Consider the following 27,195-nt stretch of genomic DNA (forward strand, 5'->3'; position numbering starts at 1 on the left):
CTGAACCAGACATGGAGAAGCTGCATTCAGCTTCTATGCTCCACATGTCTGGAACAAACTCCCAGAATCAGATCAGCTGAAACACTCAGTTTATTTAAATCCAAGTTAAAAACCCACCTGTTCTCTGCTGCATTTCAATAGTTTTTATTTAGAAGGCAAAATCTACATCTGGTTCTTTTAAGCTGGAATCATGTTTTAATGTTGTCTTTCCCCACACTGGAACTTTATTTCTTGCATTTTATCTGTTTATTTTAGCATCTTCTTTCTGTTTTTATTTCATTAATTGCATTTCTTTTAATCTTTGTTTTTAATGCACTTGTATTGCTTTCTGCACCCTGCTGTAATATTTTATGTAAAGCACTTTGAATTGTCTTGTACATGAAATGTGCTATACAAATAATTTGCCTTGCCTTTAAGCTTCATTAAAATACACAAAAGAATGGAAAACAATATCTTATTTTATTTATTTATTTTTTATTAATCCATTACTGCTTTCTCAAGCCCAATCAATTCGAGATTTTTTTCAATTTCATAAACTATCGTGTGTCATTGTTTCACATGATTGACAGAACGGAGAACGAATCAAATCTCTGTCCGTGTTTTGTAAGAGCCAATGAGAATCTTCGAGACATTATTTGCGGAAGTGGCTGTGCTGCCACGGCGCAGTACAAGTTTAAGCTACGCTTTTGGGAAATGTGATACAGTGACGACCTCCATAACTTACAGAACCCATTTTATCCGATGGCCTTTGATTATTTATATTAATTTAATTATGAAAAACGTCATTAACTGAACATTTGGTTACATTTTATTCACGTGTTCACCGCATGGTTCATTTCTCCACAGCAAATGTCTTTCGCTAAGCTAGCTTCATTATGCTTTGACATTTATTATTTTTAAGAAGCTAACATGTAGTCAAACGTTTTGTTAACGGACAGGTAGGTGGTAGGGACGTGAAGCAACGAGACAGGGGGGTCAGAAATGGACCCGAATCCGCCTAAGCGGACCCGGACAGCGGAAAAAGAAGAGATGAAGCAGAAAGGAGGAGATGAACAGGAGGCGGAGGGGAGCGCAGTGGATGTGGTGGGTGATGATGGACCAGCTCCTTCTGGTTACATTTATTATCGGTTACAGTTAGGGAAATACACCATCTGCAGTCCCCCCGAAGTTTACCCGTGAAGGTGCTCAGCTGTTATAGAGGTTCTGCTTGGTGCTTCTTTAATGCTGGGTTGTTTCTAAGATGCAGAAAAGGAAAAGAACTCTTTTAACCATTTTCAGTTTCACTTCCCTCCTGGACTTCAGTTAGTGCAAATCCTCCTGGTTGCTGTCTGCTTGTCACAACAATCAGTTGCACTGAGTGTGAACTTTCTTTTTCTTTTGTCCTCAGAGTATAATCATGCCAGTGTACAATGCATCATGCTGGCTAGATGAATGTCTGCAAGCCATATTAGACCAAGACTTTACTGGATCCATGGAGCTGTCAGTGTTCGACGATGCAAGCACTGTACGTTCCTGTGTTTACATATTGCCATATCTGAATATGTAGTTTGTATCAGAATGTGTGGCCTCACAACGTGAAATTTCTCCTACTGAATCATTCAGGATGACTCCATGAAAGTGGTGGAGAGTTGGAGGAAGAGGCTGGAAGCGAGGGACATTGGTGTGGTGATCTCTGGTCACAGCTCTGCCCAACCCAGAGGAGGTTAGTCAACTCTTTAGGTACTGATTAGTAATTGTTTCCCTGTCCCAGCTGGAGAATCTTATGAAATGACAACTTTAGAAGTTTGCTTTCTTTGTCAAGCCTCATATCCATAAAATGTGCAAAACTTTGCAGTATCCTTATAGTTTAAAAGTCTAAAACATTCAGTGGCATCTGATGTTCTTCTGTTGTAATAACATTTTATAACTGCTTATACTCTGATAACTGATGTTTAGTAACGCTTTGTGCTGCTGATTTGTAAAACTGAAGAAGCAATTAGGGAGTTCCCCTTAAAGAAAATACTTCAAATAGAGTTAGTTTTTAGATAAAATAGATATTTGTTTAGCAATCCATTAATAGAAAATATGTGACTATTAATAGATAGGATTCATCCAGTAAATTAAGTTGTTTCTTTTGGATTTTTAAGTGAAAATAAGTCTAATCCAACCTGTAGCAAGTGCACATTAAAATTGTCCTTTTCAAATTTTAAAATTACTGAAAATTAATTAATTCAATACAGACTTAAAGGGTATGCCACCAAGCACTGCTACAACATAGAAAGCATCTACCAATCAATCTTTATTACGATGCTCTAAATTGGGGTGTCCAGCTCTGGTTCTCGAGGGCCACAATCCTGCAAAGCCACCTGACTCAAATTAATGAGTCATTGTGCAAAACTTAATAGGCTGTTGGATCTATTTAATTTGAGTCAGGTGTGTTGAAGCAGGAAACATTGAAAACCTGCAGGACAGCGGCCCTCGAGGACCGACTTTGGACACCCCTGTTCTAGATGAACTATATGATTGGAGTTTTGTACAGGCCACTAGTGCACTGTGTCATCTGATGCTGCTGTTCCAGAAAAGCTAAGTTAGAGTTGTTTGGGAATAACAACAAGAGAGCGGTGGCCTGTGTTAAAGGTGTGAGTAAGCTTGAGCTGGTCAATTCGACCTTCAGTAATTGATTTCCAGAAGCATCACATTTTTTTTATTGACAACCTGAATGTCATCAAGAATGAGGAGGGTGTTAGAATCATGGAGCATGTAGAAGGAGAGCAGCGCTTCATTCTGTCATTGGAATAATGGCAGGATGCTAAAATAGTCTTGAAATTCTGATCAATGCTGTCTGGTTAACATCTTAAGATTAGCAGTCATCTTAGCAACAGAGTTCATGTTTTTGACATAACGCCTTTTATTTATTCATATTCTGTTTCCAATTTTAGGTCATTTTTAAAGTTTTGCACTGTTTTTAAAGGTACATATTTCTGTTTCCTCTTTCAGTGGGATATGCAAAGAATAGGGCGGTATCTCAGAGTTGTGGACAGTACTTGTGCTTTCAGGATGCGGTAGGTGTGTTTCATTTCATTGTCCAGTTGTCTCTAAGAATAAGCACAGTAGTAAGTCAAAGTTAATTAAATCAATTTGGTTAGTGAAAATACACACACAGCAGCCCAAAAAGTGTTTGACAGACTTGAGCTGAAAGCTGTGTTTGATATATGCAATATATGATTACCCAATATACAAATAAAAGGCCATAAAGTGACTTTTCAACCTCTTTACACTTTTAATATATATATTTATAGCTGATTGGCTCACAGTGGTTCTGCTTATGTTTTTGTGTATTTTTGTCTTAAGCCTTAGCTGAAGATTTTATCATGAACTCTTTCTTTAGATTCCCTTTTCTTCTTTGTACAGGCAGCTGTCTTACTGAAAAGCAGCAAAAGTACAAAAAAGAATAGAGATACATAGAAGAAAATTTCATTTTAAGCTTATTTAACTAATGTTCTTGTTTAGCCTGTTTACAGCAAATAAAAAAAGCAGCACACACATCATTATTATTATTTTTTTTAAGAAAGAAAAGTATCTATTTGTTTTCAAATGTTGCTTGCTTTTTTAACTTTAGGATGACATTATGTGTCCCCAAAGAGTTTGTCTGCAGTATGATGCATCTGTCCTCCATCAAAACTCTGTAAGTTCTTGCTTAAGTAGATGCTTACTCACATCCTTCCCTCTCTTCTGAGTGCTGCCGTCACTCCTGCTTCCCTTTTCTCCTCACTTCTTCCCTTTCTCTCACTCTCCCTAAATGAAAACATATTCATGTTGTTTGTGTGAGTGAGCGCGTCCATGCAGCTGGCACACAGAACAGTGTGAGTATCCGGTGTTGATGCTTTCTTTGGCGTGTCAGGTCAGAGGTTAAAGGTTGCGTGTATGAGGGGAAATGAGTAAGACTGTGTGGAGACAGCAGGCTTGCTGCCCTGCATAAACAACTTGCCCTTTTCTGCTGTGACTGTAATATTTTATTATTCAGACAAAAAGAGCAATGCTCTGTTTTGCTTTTCAGTTTTATATTGTCTCTCTCTTCATGATAGAAGCCCTTTCCACTTCCTCAGGGATTTAGGGTGTACAAGCTTCATTATTAAAGAGGTTTGACAGTTTTTTAAATGCAATAAAAACTTTCTGTAACCATCTATAATCGGTTTAACAGACACAAGTCCAAAGAAATTACTTCCTATTAAGGATCAACCGATACTTTGGCCAGCCAATATATCAGGTCAATATTTGTGTTTTTTACTGGTATTGGCGCATATTGGCATGATTTACAGACGGGCGTCCACAGTGTGTCATTGGAGACGCTTCAGTCACGTTCAGAGCGTGCATTATTCCTCCTGCTGCATCAGCTTCAAAATAATAGTAAGTTTTAACTTTGTGCACTTTACTGAGTGCACTTATTGAAATTATATCTAGAAATTATATATGTTATGAAATAACATATATAATTTATAGATCCCTGACAGCGGAATGATTTCACGCAGCGTCTAATCGATCAGAGTGATCAGCTGATATAACAGACAGACAACAGTTCCACTGATCTATAAAGTCTAGAAGTGGCTGCAACACAAAGCTGGGGAGAAAACACAAAAAACTCTGACAGCGGCAGCACGTGAGACAAAGCCGTGTAGCAGGAGAAGAGACGTGAGCTGCGCTGGCTGTGGCTTCGAAATAGTTGTTTTAGCCTCATAGTAAATAGCTTAGATTATAACAACAGTATTTTTCTTGCCTTCTTTCCATGTACATGTGTTGCTCTGCGTATAATGTCAGCATGCATGTGGTTGATATGACTGCGATGCGGAGAAAATTAAAGAATATTTCTGGCTGATGATCTCTGCTGGACGTTCCTCTGCCAGCTAACTGCAAAAACTGCTTTGCGTTTTTTTCAGTGCACTTCTTAATTATATGGTCCAGTATGATGTAAAATACAGCATCAGTTCATCTCTGCATATCGCCCTTTACAGAAAACGTCCACATTATCTGATCCACAATGCTGGGAGTCTAAAAAAGTAGAACAGCTCAAAATCCCGTGTGGTGAAAATAACCACCTGTGACGGGAATGTGATTATTTTTCTTCTATTCTTTACGTACTAAATATTAAAACTTGTATTAATGGAAATTCACATAGTTTTAGGAACAATCAGGGACCAGCAAGGCTTCAAGATTTTGTTTGACAGAGTTATTTAATATGCACATCTTGGCCGTTCTTTTGTTAAATGCATCAAATATCAGCTCAAGAAAACCCGTATCTGCCAAGGCTGATGTGAAAAAACCATCTGTATCAGCATCGGCCCTAAAAGATTTGTATCGATCGATCCCTAATTTTCATTGTCTTCACTGAACAACTTAAGTTTTATCTAGAAAATATAAACAAACCCAAACATTATGCCAGAGACGTACCAAAATAAAGTTGGGATATAGAAACATGTTTACTGTTTTATTATACCACGCTTCCTTTGAATATATAAGTTTTTGTGTTGAGGATAAAATTTGACATTTTTTTAGAGAAATCTGTGCCCATTCTGGCTGAATGCCAAATTTCAGCAAACTTCTGAATCGCCTTCCTTTGGTTCTTCTTGGTTTTTGGTAGCAGACTGATCTGGACTGCAGGCTAGTCAAGTACACACAAACTGTGTATCGAGCCACAGTGTTTTAAATCATGAGGAATAATGAAGGACATCCTGGGAAAAGATTTTATGTTAATTTGTGGCTGTCTTATTTGTTTCTGTGTTGGCCCTGTGATGGATTGGCAACCTGTCCAGGGTGTAACCTGCCTGTTGCCTGGTAACAGCTGTGATGGGCTCCATCCTCAGCAACCCTGAATTTTGAAGCTATTTGAGGGCTCCGAGGTCTTGACCATCCAACAGCGTTTTCACACTTAAAGAGATCCCCAGACACCACGAATCTTCTGTACATGATAAATGACCAAAGTTATCTGAATTCTAGCATTGAGCAATACAACACATTTCTCTATATTCAGTATTTGTAAAACTTACTGATAATTCTCTGGTCATCCTTTTAAACAAAAACTAATCTTTGGATGGTTGCTTCTTTTATATCCAATCCAGACACCCTCACCTGCATCCAGTCAGTCTGCTGATTGTAGAATCCTCTGAACAGTTTTACATATATACATTATATAAATTCTTTTCTCTGTCATTGCCTCCCTTCCAGATTTTTCTCCGTGTTGTTGGCATTAAATTATAGTTTCATTTACATTCTCTAAACATGTGAAGTTGGTCAGTGAAGACACTGAAATTATTTCTTTGGACTTTTGTTGCATTAAAATTTAAACTAATTACAGATTTAAGTTTGATCGCAACTTAGAAAAAATCCCCAACTTTTCTGGGTTATCTAATTTTAACAATCATATCCATGGTTAGAACTTCTACTAACATTTATTTCTATTTCTGATTATTCTACCAATAGGTTTTTTACTTATTATTATTTGCTGAATGGTTTGAGCAATAAAATATGAGATTTTTTAGAGAAATTCCCAACAGAAAGCATCTAAGTTCAGGGTGAAGTTAAATTTAATAACGTGTCCAAAAGAAACTGCCCAAAATGTTTGTTATTGTAAAGGTTTCTGACTGAATCTCTGATGATCTGGGGTTTTCTGTGCAGCTTGACTTACAAAGACCAATAAACACTTTTATTCCACTCAGATGGTCTGCATGTGTGTTTTTTTACGATAGCTGATTGGCTGTAAAGTTCAGAGGCTGCCAGAGGGATCTACAGAGCGTTACACCCGCTGGATCAACTCACTGACTCAGGATCAGCTCATCACACAGGTAAACAGACCAACCTTGCAACAGTGTTTGGATGTTGATGAATGTGTGAGCTTAATGTGTGTGTTAGAGGTCATTTGTCAGGCAGCTACTAGGTCAGAAAGAAACAGGATACGTACCTGCTGTTAGCAGTTTCCACGGAAATGTCAGTGGAGCGAAGGGTGGAGGCAGCATCCCTCCTGACCTCGCTGTACATCACTGCTGCAGCAGAGGAAGTGGGTCACGCTGCCAGCTGTCGGCTGGGGGTGGGGGGGTAATAGCGATAGTGGAAAAAGTTGTGTGAGCTTGTGGAGATTTAGTCTCTTAACTGATCCTGCAGCAGAAGAAGCCTGTCAACAAAATCAAAAGTGGAAAAAAATCTCTGCACTCTGTATGTTTACTGCTAGAGCTGCTGTGGTGAAATAAATTAACTTGTTCTCAGTGCTGCTTTTTTCTTCCTACACTTCAAACTGAACACAGAAACATGGAAGACCTAAGGGAAACACATGTGGGTCATTGCGACCGAATGTTGAATCTAACCATGTTCAGTAGCCATGACATGATAAACCTAGATTTCTGACCAAACTGTTTGTTGGTTGATTTGCATCATAAAAAGTACAGTTTGTTGGTTATTACTACAAATAAGAATGTGCTTATTTAAAATGCCTCTGGTTTTGCTGCATCTGATCTGATGTATTTGGAAACTGCAAAATTTTGACCATGTCATAAAAGTGAGATGCCAAATCTGCAGAAGACCTTTTAAACTAACTTTTTAAGATCTTGGGATTTTGTGCTCATAACTTGTTTTCATGGCACACTAACACTGGCTATGTACATTCCTGGAGCCGTTGTTGCCTTGCAAAAGCTAGTAAAAGCTATGGTAAATTCACACTGGGTTAAAAGCCAAAGAATAAAAGTGAGTTTCCAAAGAAGATTTAAAAACTTCAGCTGAGGGAGCTCCATTTATGCTCGATGCAGAAGACGGATACACAGACGGACAGACAGTTTCATCCGTTTTTTGTCAGTTGTCCATTTTCAGGTAGCTTAGCTATCCATTGCTTGACGCAGAGGATGGAGCAAACCAACATAAATGGTCCTTTATGTGTAAAGGAAGCTCATGCCAGAGCTTTGGGGCCACAACAGAAAAAGCTTGCTCACTCCTCATTTTCTTTTGTGATTTAGGAACCACCAGCAACATCCGGTGGGAATGAGAAGGGGGGATGTGCAGCAAGTTGGACAAATATGGTGGCGCAAGACCAGTAAAAGACCTAAAAACAAATAACAGAACCTTAAAATTGACCCTAAAATGAATAAGAAGCCAATGTAATGAAGCCAACACCAGAGATTTCTGTAATCTGCTGCATTTTGCACCAACTGAAGGCGTGATAGAGTGCCCCGGTTAATTCCTATTAAAAGACAGTTACAGTAATCCAACCGGGAGGATATACAAGCATGGATTACCGATTCCATGCCATGCCATGAAAGAAAAGATTTAAATGTTGAAAGATGTCTGAGATGAAAAAGTGTGATTTTACCACCCCATTAACGTCATTATCAAACCTAAGGGCACCATTTATTTTTACACCTAACTTGGTGACAACTGACTTCAGGTATGGAGTCAGAGCTGAGAGATCAGCACAAGGTGCACTGGTGGAGCATTTGGGACCAAATAAAACCGCTTCAGTTTTACGTTCATCAAAATCAGAAATATCATTAAGACAGTCAAGAAGGGGTTTCATAGAGCAGGGGTGGCCAACGTTGGTCCTCGAGAGCCACAATCCTGCAGGTTTTCCATGCACCCTGCACCGACACATCACGAAGGCCGACGTTGGCCACCCCTGGCATAGAGTGACCATCTGACTGCTTAAGGGGGAAGTAGTTCAGACAGTCGTCAGCATATAAATGGAATGAAATCCCATGTTTTTTAGATACAGCAAAAGAAAGGGGAACTGCATATCTATGACTCTATCTTTAGCAAAGTGCCTAAAGAAATCATTTTTAACTGGCCCTTGGGAGGTTTACAGCTATGTGTAGACATAACACTGGTTCATCCCTTGAGTTGGTGCCCTTTTTATGCTTGAAGGATTCACAGGTCTGTGTTAACTTCATGAAGAAAAGGAGTGAAAAAACTACCTCCAAGGAGAACTTTAAAAGACTGTCAGAAGTCATGCAGAACTGTTCCTTAAGACCACCTTAAAAGATTTTAAGAAAGTCTGGCTGTATGGAAGTAAAACAAAGAAATGAGGGATGGCTCGTAACATTTGCAAAGTTCTATATTTAGTAATATATTTATTATTACTATATTTAATACTAGTGATAATATCTGCAGTACTATGATATACCTAGAGGTGCAACCTGGACACATCTTCAGTGATGTACTCTATTTATTCAGTACACTAATGTTTCCCATGCTGTGCACTAAAATGTGCAGTTCTTTACTGGACAGGTGAAAATGCTATAGGCTACCAATTTTCTCTTTTGGAGGCTGTAAAAAGAGGTTTCATAGTACAGAACCTTGAACACAACAATGCCTAGCTAATGCCAGTAAACACAGACAATGTTTAGCTGCATGAAAAAGTTTTATTCACTGTTTTTTAATGTTTTCATTGATCTCTTAGTGTGTCATTTATTTTTTTTAAGTGCTTAAAGTAAAGAATTATCACTTTCAGTTACCAGGCATGGGCTTTTATCCAAATTAAAAACAAATAAAACATTAATCGTGGGCATATATAAGCTATTTAGTGATTATTTTATTCATACCTCAGCTGGAGTCTGACCCAATGTAGAGACTGGCCTGCACAGTCCTTGCAGCCCACTTCAGTGGGCTTGCAGTGGTCGTTTCACCCATTCCTTTGACACTCTGCCGTGGGTGGAAGGCAGAGCTGACATATCAGTTATTGACGAATTTGAGGGACCTGCTTACAAAGGTGAATATCCTTACAAACCACATATAAAAATATGTCTAATTCTATAGAAGGTTTGATGTTTCTGATTTAACAAACACTCTGTCACTAAGGATACGAGACAGCATGGACTCAGTGTCCCCGACACACATGCATTAGCGCAGTCTGCACAACTACTCAGCAGACATTCCAGGATATTTGGATGATATTAAGTTTCATGGAGCTTGAGAATGAGATCATTCACTGATTCTGCAGACTGGAAAGCTACTTCTTGTTATTCCAGTTTCTTTACTCTATCTGCCTTTATGTTTAGTTTTTAGTTTTTTTTTAAATGAAGACATAAAAGCTAAGCTTTTTAAACCAGTGATGTCTGCAGTGTTGCTTTTCCATTGTAGTAATGATCTGTATGGTGTTAGATATGATCATCCAGAAACGCCTCAATGCCTCTGATTGCTCACATCTACACTGCATCATTTTCTAAGCTTCCTGTTTTCCCAGAACTCATTCTTATTCCTCTTATTCATCTTTTGGCCACAACTTACATCTGCAAAATGTTGCAATATTACAACAGAAGAGCGAGTAGACTTATAAAGGTGGACACACACACACACACACACACATACACACAATAGATTTGATTTCATCCAGCTGTTCAATTGGCTGAGTCCAGATGTTTTGCACAGTTTTCTTCATCTGTGGTGCATTTCTGTCAAGCAGAAGTTTTCCCTTTAAACCAAGAGAAGAGACACACATTCAAACACATAGTGTGCGAACAGTTGAAAAAAGAAGCAGATCAAACCAAAATGATGGTCTGATTCCACGGTACAAAAACATCACTGTTAAAATCTACACACACATACAAAGAAAAGTATATGTGTGTTTTTAGCACAACCCCCTCTCAAGGGGTGGGACCCTGGACAGAGAGGCTGGGCACCAGTGGAACTGATGAGTTGAGATTACATTTGGTGGTTAGATAAAGCAAGAAGATAAAAAATGAGCTAATTTGAGCAAGAATAAAGTTAAGCATCCTGTCTTTGCACACTCCTTTTACTACTTTGTTTTCAAGATAGTTGAAGGTACTTTTTCTTATTGTGACAAGAAGCTGTCATGATGTTTTAGGTGGGTTGGTCTTGCTGTAGTTTCCCTCAATTACTCATCGTGGCTTTTATTCAACCTCAGTTTATTTAGTGGATTGCATACTTGACTTGTTAGGTGACTTGCTTGGATCTTCTTTTGCCTTGACAAATGCCTTAATTTTTTAGTGTCATGGATTCATGAAGGTGCTCTTTTGAATTGAGATCTGGTGCCTGTGGAGGCCATTGAAGTACAGTGAACTCATTGTCATGTTCAAGAAAGCAGTTGGAGATGATTTGAGCTTTTTGACATGGTGCATTATCCTGCTGGAGGGAAGCCATCAGAAGATGGTACACTGTGGTCATAAAGGGATGGACATGGTAAGGAACAATACTTAGGGTGTGGTGTTTAAAGGATGCTCAGTTGGCCTAAAGTGTACCAAGACAATTTCTTCCACATCACAATATCACAACTGCCAGCCTGAACCATTGATCCAAGGCAGGATGGATCCATGCTTTGATGTTGTTTTCATCAAATTCTGACCCTACTATCTAAATGTTGCAGTTGAAATGGAGACTCATCAGACCAGGCAACATTTTCCAATCTTCCATTGTCCGGTTTGGTGAGCCTGTGTGAATTACATCCTCAGTTTACTGTCCTTAGCTGACAGGAGTGACACCTGGTGTGGTCCTCTGCTGCTGTAGGCCATCTGCTTCAAGGTTGCACATGTTGTGCATTCAACTGCTGCTACTGGAAATTTTTTTTTCCTTTATTCAGACCTTTCTCTGTAAACCCTAGAGATGGTTGTCTGAGAAAATCCCAGTGAATCGGAAGTTTCTGAAATACCCAAACCTACCAACTGACACCAACAACCATGCCACTTTCAAAGTCACTTAAATCCTCTTTCTTTCTGATTCTGATGCTCAGGTGGAACTTTTGCAAGTTATCTTGACTAGGGCTGCACCATTTCAGGAAAACATGCGATATGCAGTAACACTGTTGAAAATTGTAATGACGATATGATCAGTGATTAAAAAGCTGCTGCTTGGATGTTTTCTCATACCGAGATCCTCTGGCAAAACTCATGCACATACATCTGCTGAACTTTATAGCTTGTGCTATAACAACGCTAGTAGCTTCCAGTGAGGATTAAAGCAGTTTCTGTCTGATGAAGATGACTTTACATTATTAGATTGATGCCTAATATAAAACATTATAATGATAAAAAAAAATAATAAAAACGTTAGCTGGAATAATCTATAGCTACTTATGGTTGTACTGTAGATGCCAGCAGAGATGCTTTCAAGTGTCTCAGCCGTTAGCTTCTACATGGAGCATGCAGGACAGTAAGAGTCCATTTGATTCGCCATTGATGCGCACAGAGCATGAACACTCAGCAGCGTTTGCAGCGTTATGCCGCTTCCTTAAAAAATGCAAAAAGGCAATACCATTTATCACAGTTTAGGCAGTTGCTGCAATATGTATATCACAAAGGCTAACATCGCCATGAAGGTAAATTTTCTATATATTGTGCAGCCGTTGTCTTGACCATGTCTCAGGCTTAAATGCATTGAGTTGCTGTGATGTGATTGGCTGATTAGCTATTTCTGTTAACAAGCAATTAAAAAGGTGTAACTGATAAAGTGGCTGGTGAGTGTGTGGCTTTATCAAGATAAATGGGTTTGAGTGACATGTTTTCCAGTGCTCTTGCAACATCATCTGCCAGAGGAGATTGGTAGCAGTTTTAACTCTCATTTGTTGTTTTTTCCAATCATTTGTTATCTCTGCTTTGAATGTGATGTGATCTTTGGATTTCTTTCTTTCTAACATATACAGTGGAACTTCACAGCTTACCAGGTGGTGGACGTTTGGAGTAAAACTGTCTAAAGAGTGGCTAAATATGCAGAGTTTACCTAATTTTTTAAAATACTCCAATAAAATTTAATGTGGTCTAGTCCAGCAAACCTACCACAAAGTCACCATGCAGGAAAATGACGTTTGATTTTTGTTAGTGCAGTCAGACGTGAAGTGAACGTTTTCTGTTGGGGTTTTAGCCAACCGCTCTGCATGTATTATACATGTAATATCAAACTGTGTTTTTTATACAGTCTCTGGTGTGTTACTCCTGATTAATGGATCATATGTATTTGTCCAAGTGGCCTGTTTTATATTCTCAACTGGCTTTGGGTTTTAGGTGTACACCTCACATGGGCCCACAGTCGTCATGCCGACATGGTTCTGCTCAAGGAAATTGTTCCTGAAGGTTGGACCGTTTGACGAGGGAGGCAAGGTAAGGGTTCGCTCTCAAACTGTTAACCAAACTCCCTCTCAAAGATGTCAGCACACCTATAATAATAAATAAAAAAAAAAGTGTGTGGAAAGTTTCATTTGACCAATTCTGACATGTTTAGAATTGTGCAAAACATCTACACAGACTGGTGAAAAGAAACCCCTCTCATCAGAGAGAGGTGTAAACACACTCAGATTGTTTTTTCCCTGAAGGATTTATCTTTTAGTTTTGTGTTAAGGCTTTTACCATTACAGGACCTCAGTCCATTCTAGGCCGTCTTACAGATTTTTGAACATTTCTCTAAAAGGACTCCAGGAGCCCTGTTTTTCTGACAATGAACAACATTTAATCTGCTATTTTTATTATTCCTTCTATTTTCAGCCAAACTTGTTTAGAAATTAAACAGCAGTTTAAAAGACATCTCTTAGGGAGGAAAAAAAACCCACAATCTAAATTGTGAATCGCTAGCTAAAGTAATAATAAATTAATTTGTCATCAATCATATGATTTTTCAGAGATAATACAATGCAAGCTTTACCGTAGATTGCCTTTTCCTACTTGACTTAGTGCAGAGATTTGGTTAACACATCCAACACTACAAGATAGGATTCATAAGTGGTGAGCAGGCAGCCATCAAAGCTGCGTTATTTATGGTTGTAGCAGACAGGGAAATTGTTGCTATGTGGACACAAAATTTGGACAAAGAAAACAAAAAAACACATCTTCAGGAATTTTGTCAGGTGAGAAATGTTTCTGCTACAAGCCAGTTTTAAAAAAAAGAAACTAATCGAAATCATTGGAGATGAATGTTTTTTTTCCTGTTTTTTTTTTTTATTTTTTTTTTGAAGATGTGAATCAGAGAAAGTAAAAAAAAAAAACTATTTTCCCAAATTATTTCTTTTCATTAGGGAAGCAATTATTGTTTCAGAAGCTATAAAACAGAAAAGTGAATCAAACATCTTTCATACTGGTTCAAAGCAAATGAAGGAGGTGGTGCAGGCGGCCTTTTTCATAGTACTTTTTCATACTACTTCCTCGGGGTAGTACTTGTCTTACCATGAAAAAATCCTTGAAAAGGCAAAAACATAAATAACTATGGTGGTGTGCATCCCCAAGAAAAGAAAGAGAGGAGTGAAAGCTTCTTTGGGGGGTGTTTTCATCTCTTGGAATATCTGGAATATTATATTTGGGAAGACTGATCAGTCACTTGATTTTATTGTTTTCTTACAGACTTACTATGTAAGTGTCTGCAGCAAATAAACAACTGGATGAGAGAGAATTGTGTACAATTGAATAAAATTAGATTAAATTAGATTAGATTAAGTTGCTGTGGTTTTTAGTGTTCTTACATTTCTTTTCATTTTTGCAAAAGCATCTGAAAACTGTTTTAAATAATTAAACATTTTAAAGTCCTGGCGAAACTGGTCTTTGAAACGCGGTCCTTGTTGTTGGCAAGTGGAACATATTTCCGTCTCACACACGTTAGCAAAGTAACTATCTGAAACAGCAAGTAAACATGATGACGTCATGGATCATGTAATGAAAAGGAGCGCTGCGATTGGTCAAAACTGTATTTAAGTTGCGTGATTGGATAAAGTGCAAGACGGTGCAGAATTCATGAGAATTGGCTGAATTTTCATTCATTTCGCAACATCGTGAATTCCTGGAGGGACTGAAATATGCTATACAAATAAGCTTGCTTTGACTAGAAACAGGAAGTAAGCGATGTCATTTTAATCTTTGCCAGGTTAGATGTAAATACAAACGTGTCCTTTAATAGGCAACTTTTTTCTGTCTTTACTATTTTCATTCAACTTATCTTATTCACATTACAGATAGAAATGGAAACCAAGCCTTTTAAACAATCCATTCTCATCCTAAATTTACCTAAGTCTAAAACTCATGCCCACATGCAGCAAAAACACTACTACTATTTCATGATATAATATCTCTCTCTCTCTCTACTTCTTTGTCTCCAGGGAGTCCCAGAAGATCTGCTCTTCTTCTACCAGATTCTTCGCCAGGGAGGGGGTCTATTCAGGGTGGACAAGTCCCTGCTGGTTTACCGTTACCATGAGAAGGCTGCCACTCATTCTGTAACTGAGTCAGTCCCACCGAACTCTCTCATCCACACTCATCTGCACTCACACAGTCAAGCTTGGACACAGTGTTGATTCTCCACCTACACACAGCTGCCCACTGGCATCCTGGAGTTTCTCAGGGCTCTCACACCCAAATATGCACTCAGACACTCACACACTTGCATGTTTTTGTAATCTTGAGATTTTCTGACTATGTTTTTGGAATTCCAGTCACTTTCCCAGCATCTAAGTGAGGAATTTTAGCTTTCTCTCTCTGGCATGTTCAGTATCCGTCCGATGCTGCTTGGAATCGGATCTCGGTGTGAACAGAAGTGTCCGGCATGTTGTGTGTGTCTGTGTGTTGGGAGGGGGGAGGCGGGGGTTGTGGCAATTCCTGCTGCTGCCTGCTCTTCACCATGTAAAGTTTGCAGGTGTGTGTGTTTGTGTGTATCAGCGTGACCCTCTAGATATAAATCAGACCAAAGAAAAAGCTCTTTCCTGTCTTCCCTCCTTCCTACACCTCCCTACCTTTCATCCCCTTTGTCCCTCCTTCCTTTCCTCTTTCCCTCTCCCTCCTTCCTTCCTCCCTCCCCTCCTCTGCTCATATATCTGCATGTGTTGACACACTCTTTCATCAATAATCTTCCTCTGTGTCTTCATCTTTTTATTTTTGGAGGTCTATTTCAGGCATGTCTGACACACTCTCCCCCACTTCTTGTCACCTACCTGCTTCCTCTCCTCACTCAAATAAACTCACCAGCTTATTTTTGCTTCGCACACACATGACTATAACTGTAGATGGTAGAAGTTGCCAGGCAGTGACCGTTTCTAACACAGAGGGGCTGTGTTTATAAATGTTAGTGGAAGGTATGTGTACAGTAAATCTGTCATATAGCTGTCTTAGAATCAAAGTCTGAATAGAGAATGAGCAGTAAAAGTCTGGAGACCACCCAGGCTTAATGATGGAGCTGGATTATTGTTAATTTTCCACGTGAGACCTGCTAGACACAATAAGAAGCTCAATCTCTTTAGAGATCAGATGAGTTTTTTCTGTGAAAGTGCCCATAGAGTTGCTCAATATGAGCGACAACATGAGGAAGAGGAGTTAAGAGAACAAGGACAACATGTACATAAAGGTTTGAAGTGGCATCAGTCTGTGTTTATTAAACTTGTAATGATACAGAATAATTTTTAAATACTCAAATTTCACATTTTGGCTGATGTTAAGTGACTTGCATTTTATGTTTGTAGCTTAAGTGTTTATTTCCTTCCACTGTGAGGGATGTACAAATAAATGCCTTTTTATGGGAGAAAGTAAAAATGACTGAAAGAAAGCAAAACCAAAAAGCAGGACAAACAGTAGTCATAAGCAACATTACAAAGGTTTCCAACTTTAAAACGCTGAGCTTCTGACTCGTTTTGATGGTACACTGATATTCATTATGTACATACCTGGAGCTGTCATTGCCCTGAGAAACCACGCTTCACAACTTTTATTCCAGCCCGGAGTATCACGTGACAGCTGTGTTCTGCTTTATGGCATTGAACACACACCATGGCAGATTCAGCAAAGAAAGCCAAGAGGACGTTATTGGAGGAGGAAAGAAAAAAAAAATGTGACAGAGCCAGAAGATAAGACCAGAAGAGTCAACATTGGACTGACTTTTACTCGCAGGAGAGAGCTCAGAGAATAAATGAATGAATGAATGAATGAATGGAAACCACTCAAGTCTGCAACCACTGACTTAGGTTCCTCTTAATTTTAATTTAGAGTAGAGTGGTAACTGAGGCTAACTGCTACAAAGCATCAAATGATGGCAACGTTTAAAGACACGGTCCTTAATAAATTTAATAAATAAAATAAAGATGCTTCAGGGTGCGGCATGATCACGGCCCCCTTGCGGGTACACATTTCCTCCTTGTTGCATGGCCACACATGCATGTTAACACATGCATGCTCACAAACGTGCTCGTCTCTCCATCCGCTTCTCACTAGATGTAGCTGACGTTTGTGTGTTGGTACGTTTATCTGCAGGTACGTTTGATGACTATTGTAATTTTTCATATCATCACTATTCTATTTTTCTTTTGGTATCATGTAGTACTGTGGTAGTTTATATTGTTTTTTTGTGATATGTTCTAGGCAGCCTAGACAACTGTTATTTCCACATTTTAATCCTGTCCTTTTCTCCCTTTTTTTTTTCTCTCTTCCTCTATCTCCCTGTCAGGTTCGGCACTGACATATAAAGACTAAAGAAAATAAGATTACAATAAAAAATAATAAAAATATCAAGGGCAGCCATGTATATAACATGTCTCCCTTGGTAGAGCAAATCTGTCAAGCAAAATATGGCACACAGACCACCGTTCTGTATGTTAGATTGCTGGACAGGACAGTGTAAAAAAATAAAAAAATAAATAAAATAAAGAGTTAGGGTCCATCAAAATGTAAAAAAATCCAAAAGTCAGTCTTACTGCTTTAACAGGCTCAAAAAAGGAGTCGGAAAAAGGAAAGTTTTTTTTTTTTATGTTGCCTTTTTCCACTATTTATCAACTAATCCACTACTACTTCCTGTTTGAAATTGTGCCATATCCTAATTACAGTCAACTACATGTTTATGTTTTTATTAACCCACCAAAGAATTATCAATTTTTACAAAAATCTTTACAAATACATTTTCATTAAACAGCTTCACCCCACTAACAGAGATGCAAAAACCTTTCAAAGTCGTAAGAACCAAGAGATGTTTTAAGTTGATTTCAAGCCTCTTAAAAGTGGTTGTTAAGATAAGGGAGCGTAAGGTGGTGTGGTGACTTTCCTGCCGGTTAATGTGATGTGTAAAAACACAAGTCGTCTCAGTGAAACTACTTGCAAACAAACCAGCAGTTTAAAACCACTTTTTAGAGATAAAATTTGAGAGGAAGTTGAGCTGAAAAGTGAACCAATATAATTTATCCATTTAAAACACATCTGTTTAAGACATATTCTGGCTGCACTTTTGCAGAGTCAACATCCATAGTTTCTACATGTTTGTGGTTTCTGCACAAGCTTGCTATTTCATTCGTTCTTCACTTCTAATGCTTTGTAGATTTAGAGTTGGTGCGTTAAAGTGACAGTACTTGTTCCTCACTGTAAGCACATAACAACCCACACAGCTTGGGTGAATGTTTCTGAAAGTCTTTGTCTGACTTTGCCTAGAAAGTAGGGAAGCTAGTTATAAGTTGGGCTCATCTAGGATAATTCCTGAGGTTAGCTAACTACTATAAAATAACCTACAGCTGGAGATCATGGCCTTCCTTCCAGCTGCAGAGAGAATTGTAAATGATTTTTCACCAGGAAGCCTTACTCCATCTGTGAGTCTTTGTACTCCAAAAACAAAAAAAAAAATATAAGAAAGAAAGAAAGAAAGAAAAAAAAAGAAAGAAAGAAAAAAAAGCCACCACCTGGATATAACTAAGAAAATATGTGAGAGCCTTTCACGAAAAAAGAAAAATACTGCAGTGATTAATATGTTTCAGCTGGAACCAAGTTATTTAACTCTGACTCCTGCAGCGCGTAGCTTCTCATTCTTTAAACAGCCATGGCAAAGACACATCCTGTTAGTTGTGGAAAAAATGTTGTTTTTGTTTCAGAAGAGTCTAACTTTTGTTCTGCATCAGTCAAAGTAAACAATTAAAGAGATTGCTGAAACTTCCTAAATTGGGTTAAAACTTTGGAAATGTGGTTGTAAGAAAATATTGAATGATCACGATCCCTTAAATGTTTGGCAAAACCAGATTAACGTAGATCAACCGTAGAATTCATGACAATGGTTATTAGTGAAAGTACAAACATTTCCATGTGCACAGTGCAAAGAGAACTAACAAAAATGGAAATAAACAGCTGTGTAGCTTTAAGAAGACCACTTATTAGTGAGGACAAATACATAAAAAATGTCTTCAGTTGGGTGGAGAGCATAAAGATTGGACTGTGGAGCAAAAGAAGAAGGTCACACAGTCTGATGATTTCAGGTTTACCCTGTTTAGACAATAAGCTCTCCAACCATCTTGGCTTCTGGCTACACATCACCATGATCTGTGGTCGCCCACAGTGATTGTAACATTCTGGGTTCAAATAATGAGGTCAGCTGACCAACTGAATGTACTGAGTGATCAGAGTTTTTCATCATGAGATTTTTTTCACCTAATGTCAGAGCAGTTCCAGGATGAGCCTCCCAGGATTAATCAAAAACTGTTAAGAGTTATTTGAGAAACATCAGACGTCATTTCTCCACCAGAGAGTCCAGACTTTAACCCTACTGGGAATCTTTAGGATGTGCTTGAGAAGACTTTGATGAGTCCAGTGCCCATCATCAACAGAAGTCATTAGATAAACCGTTATGCAACTCTGGACTGAAATGAATTTTGTCACATAGCATGAGTTTACTAAAAAACTGCCTTTGTGAATTCATGCTATTGTACAAGCTAAAGGTGGTGTAACAAAATAGAAGAGTGTTTGTGTTATATTGGCTTGTACTCATTGTAAAATAAGTGTGGATGTATTCATGTGCACGTCAACCAACAATGGTGCAAACAGTCCGTGCAGTCACAGATTTAAACTTTATGTGAGTTTCCAAAGATGAATCTGAACAGATGTTGGGCAGATTACATGATTTACATCATATGGGTCTTTTTGGACAATGAAAGATCTTGAAATGGCCTTTAGATCACAGCTCACTGCCATCATGTCATCAAGAGAGGTTGCTAACCAACTTCCAGAAAATCTGCTAAACCAACACTTCCTGCCAAAACTTAGCCCAACAAAGAGCATGTGCATCCAGGTTGTTTCCTTATTTTCCTAATCTTGACACCAAGCTAACTGCAGCCTGGCTGTAGCTTGATGCTTGCTGCAAGAAAAAATAAAACAAATGATCACAGAATAAATTAAACCTTCCTAATAGAGGTTAGTTAAGAAGGTCTCTAATTAAAACTCTTCTCTGCTCCCAGAGAGACTATCTGGAAGCTGCGTGTGGACTTCCTGCAGGAGAGAGTTCTCAGCCAGTGGCAGACCTTCACCATATGGAACGCTGGGAAACAAGGCCGGAAACTTTACCGAAGCCTGAGCCAAACCAATCAGAAAAAAGTATGTTAATTTCACATGTGAGGCACTGGTTAAGTCACGCTTTTTCCCCCTGTTTCTGACTCTGTAGAAAGAAGTGGTGAATTGTGAGTGTGTGTCAGTATTTAATGCCAATCTGTTACATTTAGGTTAAAGCTTTCTGTGATGTGGATGAGAATAAGATCCAGAAAGGTTTCTATACATATGAGGAATCCAAGGTGAGATGACAGCAGGTTTTGCTGTAAAGCTCTGCTTCACAATGAAATTCACTCAACTGCTTTATTACAAAAAATTTTCTTGAAGCTGTGACTGACAGTTTTTTTTTTTTTTGTTGTTGTCGTTGTTTTGGTATCTTTCCAGGAAAGACCAAAGCCCAAAGTCCCAATCCTTCACTACAAAGATGCCTCAGGCCCCTTCATCATCTGTGTTAAACTGGTCAGCAGAAAAAGTGTTTGTGTGTTGTGTTGTGTTGTGTTGTGTATTTGTTGTTTCTGTTATCCAACTAAACATAATGATGGAGGGTGTGTGCCCGGGACAGGACGTAAAACACACAAACATGCAGGAGGCCATCAGGAAATGGGTACAGACAGAAGCCTGATCTTTGATCACATGATGCTCGTGCAAACGTCTGATGGTGTCACTACTGTTAAGTTTACACGTGCCAGTTTTATTTCATGGATTTATTCTCTGCTGTTCTAGCAATACTCATGGCCAGAAGATGACGTCATTTTTATACTTAATGATAATTTAAACACATACTGCTGTTCTCACAGTTAAATATTTAATTAGTGTTTTATCACACGGCCAGATTCAGATTCAAATCTAGGGTGACCCCACCTAAGGGGTCTCCTAATTGCTCAATTATGGGAATTGTGAGCAGTTATCAGACAGAGAACAAGGGGGCCTGGACACAATCATGCTTTCTCTGGTTTTCACTACAACATCCACACGTCTGTCGTCACCTGGACTCAATCACACAGGCTTTTCAGCCAGATGTCAAATAACTATAATCAGCTAGTAGATTCATTTGACCTGCAGGTGTGCCACCATATCTTTACTTTTGTTCAAACCTTTGACTGAAGTTATAATGTTTCATGGTGGATGTTTCTGTTTTTCGAGCATGTTTTTTTTTGTGTTTTTTCCATTTGTAGGACATGACAGGAGGAGTTCTAGAGGAAAACCTTAACTCTTTGCAGCTGAAGGAAGGAAAAGATTACTACCATTTCAACTGAGACTGAGTGCTCATGGTGGTGCAGACCACAGCAGCCCTGCAGGTTAAACAGGCAGAGGAATGCAGAGGACTGGATTACATTAACAAACACTAACTGAGCCTTAGCCTGGAAATAAAACGGGGGGGGGGGGGGGGGGGGGGGGGGGGGGGGGGTATATTTTGAAGCGTGAAAGGTGTTTATGTGTCTGCAAAGATGGAGAAATTTTTTAAGTCATAGCTTTACTTGGAAGGCTTGACAGCCTTGATTTTTCTGCCTCACTCAGTAACCACAGAACTGTTAGAATTGGCTCTCTAAGTGGAGCTTTTAGGATTGAGTCCACATTTTAGGGAAAAATGCTTATTCATTTTCTCGCTGAGCATTAAGGTAGATATCAGTGTCATATGGTAAAAAAAAGTGGTTAGCTTAGCTTGAATCAACCTTCCATCCCCTTCAAGTCTCATTTTTTTGTGTTAAGTTTGTGTAATTTGGCTGTTGGATGACTATGTCAGCTGTTTTTGGTCCAATTTGGAGGACGAGACGGGGTCGTCTTTGTCTTTCTGGATAAAATGTCAACCCTGCCTGTTTATTTATAGAGACAGCATTCAAAAACGTCCTTCATCTGATGTTTCTGGACTCTTCCGACAGCATTGTACATTTATTTTTTTAGTTAAAGAAAATAAAAATAATCCCAAATTGGTGCTTTTTTATTCTTTTTCATGATTAGATTTTACACTCTGATGCAAACTGCAGATTTTTAGACAATTGGTTAAAAAGTTGAAAAATGTTTAAGTATCAACCATCTTTACTATAAACTGATGTGAATCTGTAGGAGGACATAAACGATGCTTAAATTAATTTGCACAGAAGATGGTGTGACGGGTTCTTACTCTGAACAATCACCCATGTGAAAGTTACTGTGTTTTCTGATCTTGGACTTTTTGTCTTTACCAAAACTTGATGCTTGAACATGTGTTGAAGTCAGAAATTCTCACAACAGAAGGTTTAAATCATAAAGGAGGAAGGGGTGGGGGGTGTTTAACAACCAGATTTCTAAACAGTCCTTCTATGAGGCAACTGTGTAAAATCAGATACACCCACACACACACATCTGCTACAAATGAACAAACATGGGATCTGCTCAAACTTGTTTTTCTTTCACTGCATCTCTTATGAAATCTAAAGAACAATAACCTCTTTCAGGCCCAGTTGTGATACATAAACACGTAAAATCGTTTATTTTATCTCACAGAGAGAGGAGGGCTTTTTAGCCCAAAGGTAAACAGGCCTTCCTCTGCAAAATCTCCCCTCAGAATTCCCAAGATCTCGCGACGTGGTCTCCTTTACTGTAAGACTGACCACAGCAGTTTAGAGGAAAGCAGCAATGATATTTTCAGTTTATCATAGATTAAAAATAACACTCTGCACAGAGCTACAGCTTTAAAGTGAGAACTTCAGCTCAGTGAGGTTGGAGGTGAAAACCGCTTCCCTCTGCTCATCGCTGCATAGGTGCTGAGATAAATATCAGATTAACTTGGCCCATACTCTACTTCCTTCTACTCTCTCTTTTTTTCTGTATTTTTTAATCCATTAGCACCTACCCTTTATCCATGTCTTTATCATGGAATCTGGTGTTTAGTTTAAGCTTTAATAGATTCATTCGTCCTCTGCTTCCTCAAGCAACACCTCACTCAATGTGTTTGCAGTCCTGCAGCTATAACAACATTTAGGAAAATGTTTTTTGTTTTATAAACTATTAATCCAAAGTGAGTTTTTTTAAGTAAAATCATGCCCTTTCTATATGTACTCGCTGGTTACTTTATTAGTTACACCTTCTCATTTACTTGTTAGCACAAATTCCTAATCAGCCAATCGCATGGAAGCAACTCAGTGCATTTAGGCATGTAGACGTGGTCGGGAAGTTCTGAGCATCAGAATGACAGAAAGGGCATTCAAGAGGTTATTGGTGCAACATTTAGATGGTAGAATTAGGTGGAAACAACATTAAAAGCATGGGTCCATGCTGCTTTGTGTCAGCTGTTCAGGCTGGTGGTGGTGCACTGGTGTGGGAGTGTTTTCTTGACACACTTTGGGCCCTTTATCACCAACTGAACATCATTTTAACACCACAGCCGACCTGAGGATTGTTGCCGACTGTTTCCATCCCTTTATGACCACAGTGTAGCATCTTCTGATGGCTACTTCCAGAACGATAATGCACCATATCACAAAACTTAAATCATCTCCCAACTGCTTTCTTGAACATGACAATGGGTTCACTGTACTCCAGTGGCCTTAGATCTCAATCCAAAACAACACTTTTGGGATGTGTTAGAACATGAGATTGTTATCAAGGATGTGAAGCTGACAAATCTGCAGCAACTGTGTGATGCTATTGTGTCAATATGAAGCAAAATCTCTGAGGAATGTTTCAAACAACTTGTTGAATCTATGACACCAAGAATTAAAGCAGTTCTGAAGGCAAACAGGATCCAACCTGGTACTAGTAAGGTGGAGTTAATAAAGTGGCTGGTGAGTGTATATACATATCCTGTCTCCTTTTCTACCTCTGCCATCAGGATAAAGCACTTGTTGGATAATCAGAGTCGGCTCTAATGGAGAATCTATTAAAAAGAGTAAACAGAACCTGACTCAGTGTTTACACTGCCTTTCTGCAGACATCAGAACTGATAACTTCACAATGAATGGCCCTGACCCTGCAGCCTGCATAGCCAAATAACCCTGCTGTGTGCAAAGACACACACACACACATACAGCTGCAAGATCTCTATGCAGTGTAGCTGATAACAGAAAGCGATAAGAGCCCAGTGTGTTTGAGTGAGGAGTGGTCACAGAGGTCTGCCACTGAAGGCCTTTTCATTCACCTGCAACGGCACCACATTCCTTTGTTTTAACGTATTTCTTTAGAAGTAATAAATGTTTGTGAGTGTGTGTAACTGAAAAAGGACTTACTTCTGACAGATAGTGATTGATATGGTTGGAAACTTTACAAACTCACAACAAGCTTATTTATTTACATTTTCTGCACTAGTTTAACCACAGAAGTATTTCTGTCACACTGGAAAAGAAGTGTAAATAAAGCATACTTCTGACATGGAAAGACAAGCGGACAGCTAAAGTAGGAAAGATCATGTGTCATGACATGAAAGTGTAAGAAACAAGGTGAAAAGATGACTGTTATTTATGTAGCTTGCTAACTTTTTTCTTCTAAACACATTTAACTTGTGAGCATCCCAAAATATGAACTTTGATTACATTCAGAAAAATATGCAAAGGCGTTGTGGTGAAATAATGAAACATAATCATTACCACAGTTCACTGATGTTTGGCTGCACAAGCTTCAGCAACAATGACAGCCTTTGTAATCTGCAGCCATCTGCAAGTATCGTTCACCTCTATTTTTATTTCTCATGCTGTTCATTTACTGCTCTTCTGTCAAGCTATTTTGAGTTTGTAGCAGTCCTGGCAGATTTCAGCCCCCTGAGGTTTTTAATAGGTTTCAGGTCGGGGTTGATTTCTGGCCAGTTTAAAAATAGCTCATATTTTCCTGTTTACCTTTGTTTTGTGGTGATGAATGTGTTCACCAGGACATCTGCTGACTAACCCCAAGATCTTCACTTGAAGCAAAGTTTTAACACAAGGTAAGATGTTGTGTTTTCACACTTATCTGGTATTTCTGTGAGTCTGAAACATTTTTTTTCTACTCAAATGGCAAAATTATCCTCCCCGTTGCAATCCTTTAAAATATGCCTGGATCCAGAGGGGTGATCCGGATCACCCACAAAATGTAATCACTTGTTCCTTAATCCATTTCTGAGATTTACAGAGATCAAAAACCACCTATAACTTTTTGAGTTATGTGACAGGCAGACAGACAGACAGACAGACAGACCAATGCCACATTATGCTACATGGAGGATGAAAAAGAGAACTTCTGATCTTTATGATAGTTTTCTTTCACTTTTCCTGCCTCCCTGCTCATATGAAGTTACACTTTGCAAAATGTTCTCTCCTCTCTTTCAACAACTACTGCTGTTGTCCTTGAGCAAGACACTTGGCTCATTATAGGGCCTGTGGAGTTGCTCAGCTGGCCTGAAGGTAAATTAAGATTTCTTAAAAAGAGAGAGGAAATAAAGGTCACAGGGGTTGAAATAAGAGATACAGGAATGTGTGTGTGGTTTGGTGAGGAAACAGTGTGAAGACAAACGGAGCGTTCCTCCTGTCAGGCTGCTTGAGAAGAGCCAGGTGATCGCAGGAGGGGGGGAAGGTCAGAGGCTCTGCTGCTCTGTAAATACTTCACATGGTGAAGGAGCATCTGAGGTCAAACAGCACATCAGCAGCAATCCTCTGCGGTGGTGACAGCGCTGGATTCAAGACTCCCACTGCTGCCAAAGCCTGTTGTATTTATGGTGGGAGGGAGTCTTTCTTTTTAAAGGTTGGGAGGTGTTTTTTGTTTGTCTGTTTTTAACGAACGATAAGAGCAAATATTAGGTTAACAGATTCATTTCAATTTATGTTATTCATAAACATGCTTTACAGAAGGATATTAGGGGTAAATAAGTAAAAGTGAGTAGAAGTAAAATCAAGCCTCATGCAGAAAGTGACTAAAACAGTTTAGATAAAGAGGTGTGGGGGGGGGGGACAGAAAACAGTGAGTCCAGGAAGTTTGTTTTGTTTGGTTTTATCTTTATCATTTGGGCGAAATGTGAAAGGAACTGGGCAGTGGAGTTTAACTTGCACTGCTGGCAGGCTCGGAGCTTCTTACAACAGCTCCTTGGCAGGAATGCAAACCGTGTGTGCGCGTGTGGGTGTTTGTGCAAATGATGGGGGGGGGGGGTTGTTACAGTATTTCTCGAAATGCGTTACATTGCTCTGGCAGACGGGGGGAATGTAACAACTCAGTATCATGCTCGTTCTCCGACTGTTTTCTCACGGGAAAGCCATGCGGGGTCCAAACAGGCGTTTAGAGCACGTGTGTGACTTTTTTTCTTCCTTTTTTTCCGTGTTAGTATTTTTATTTCTTTTCCGAGAAGACTGTATGTTAGAGTTCACGTAGCTGAGCTATAATAAGAGCGGTAGCCGTTATATCATCTATGATTTCCATTAAACCTGAATGTAAATGAAAAATGTGACATTTATAGACATCTGCGCTGAGCGGTGGTGAATAAGCCTGAATAAACATCAGTGACTGTTTCAGGTTTGTGGGATCTGTAGAAGTTACAAGACGAGGCTGCTGCTGTTCCAGACCTGCATACTGATCTAATTTTCACGGCGATAATATGATCCATATGTTTATATAGTCAACACACACATGCACCGGTTATTTTAAAGCACTGGGGGAGTTTTAGGACTTAAACAGGAAAGAACCAGGAAACATGGACTTGGTGTTTGTTTGCAAATGTTTTTTCTCTGGGTTCATTTATTTTTAGCTGCCAATTATTATTATTATTATTATTATTATTATTATTATTATTATTAAAACTTTGGTCATTCATCCCCAGAAGGCTGCAGGGAGCTCTGGTGAATGTTCCGAACCAGTGAGTCCAGTTCATTTGTGCTCGAGCTTCCTTTTTTTTTTTTTTTTTTTTTTTTTTTATTAAAGAGAGCTGTGTGCCCACGTATCTTTTCGGTGAATCAGTGGGCGTGGTTTGGAGCGAGCGCTCGCGTGTCACTCACAGAGCAGTCAGCTGCTGGCACGCGCCCTCGCTGACGTGAGGAAGAGTGCACAC

General features: G+C 39.0%; 1 protein-coding gene across 3 annotated transcripts; it reads left to right on the top strand.

Moving 5' to 3' along the window:
• The first annotated feature begins 658 nt into the window (after window positions 1-658).
• On the top strand, window positions 659-22,141 carry b3gntl1 (UDP-GlcNAc:betaGal beta-1,3-N-acetylglucosaminyltransferase-like 1). Of its 3 annotated transcripts, XM_041984061.1 has the most exons (12): window positions 659-1,083; window positions 1,388-1,504; window positions 1,603-1,702; window positions 2,977-3,041; window positions 3,599-3,664; window positions 6,720-6,815; window positions 12,963-13,058; window positions 15,038-15,162; window positions 20,126-20,261; window positions 20,387-20,455; window positions 20,598-20,672; window positions 21,389-22,141. In XM_041984061.1, the coding sequence occupies exons 1-12, from the start codon at window positions 982-984 to the stop codon at window positions 21,467-21,469; spliced, it is 1,128 nt and encodes a 375-aa protein (XP_041839995.1). In that variant the 5' UTR covers window positions 659-981; the 3' UTR covers window positions 21,470-22,141. The 3 variants fall into 3 exon arrangements, with proteins under 3 accessions (XP_041839995.1, XP_041839996.1, XP_041839997.1); XM_041984062.1 differs by lacking the exon at window positions 3,599-3,664; XM_041984063.1 differs by lacking the exons at window positions 659-1,083; window positions 1,388-1,504 and having other exon boundaries at window positions 1,656-1,702; window positions 2,977-3,045.
• The last annotated feature ends 5,054 nt before the right edge of the window (window positions 22,142-27,195 follow it).

This window comes from Melanotaenia boesemani, chromosome 4 (assembly GCF_017639745.1).
Source record: "Melanotaenia boesemani isolate fMelBoe1 chromosome 4, fMelBoe1.pri, whole genome shotgun sequence".
Lineage (NCBI taxonomy): Eukaryota > Metazoa > Chordata > Actinopteri > Atheriniformes > Melanotaeniidae > Melanotaenia > Melanotaenia boesemani.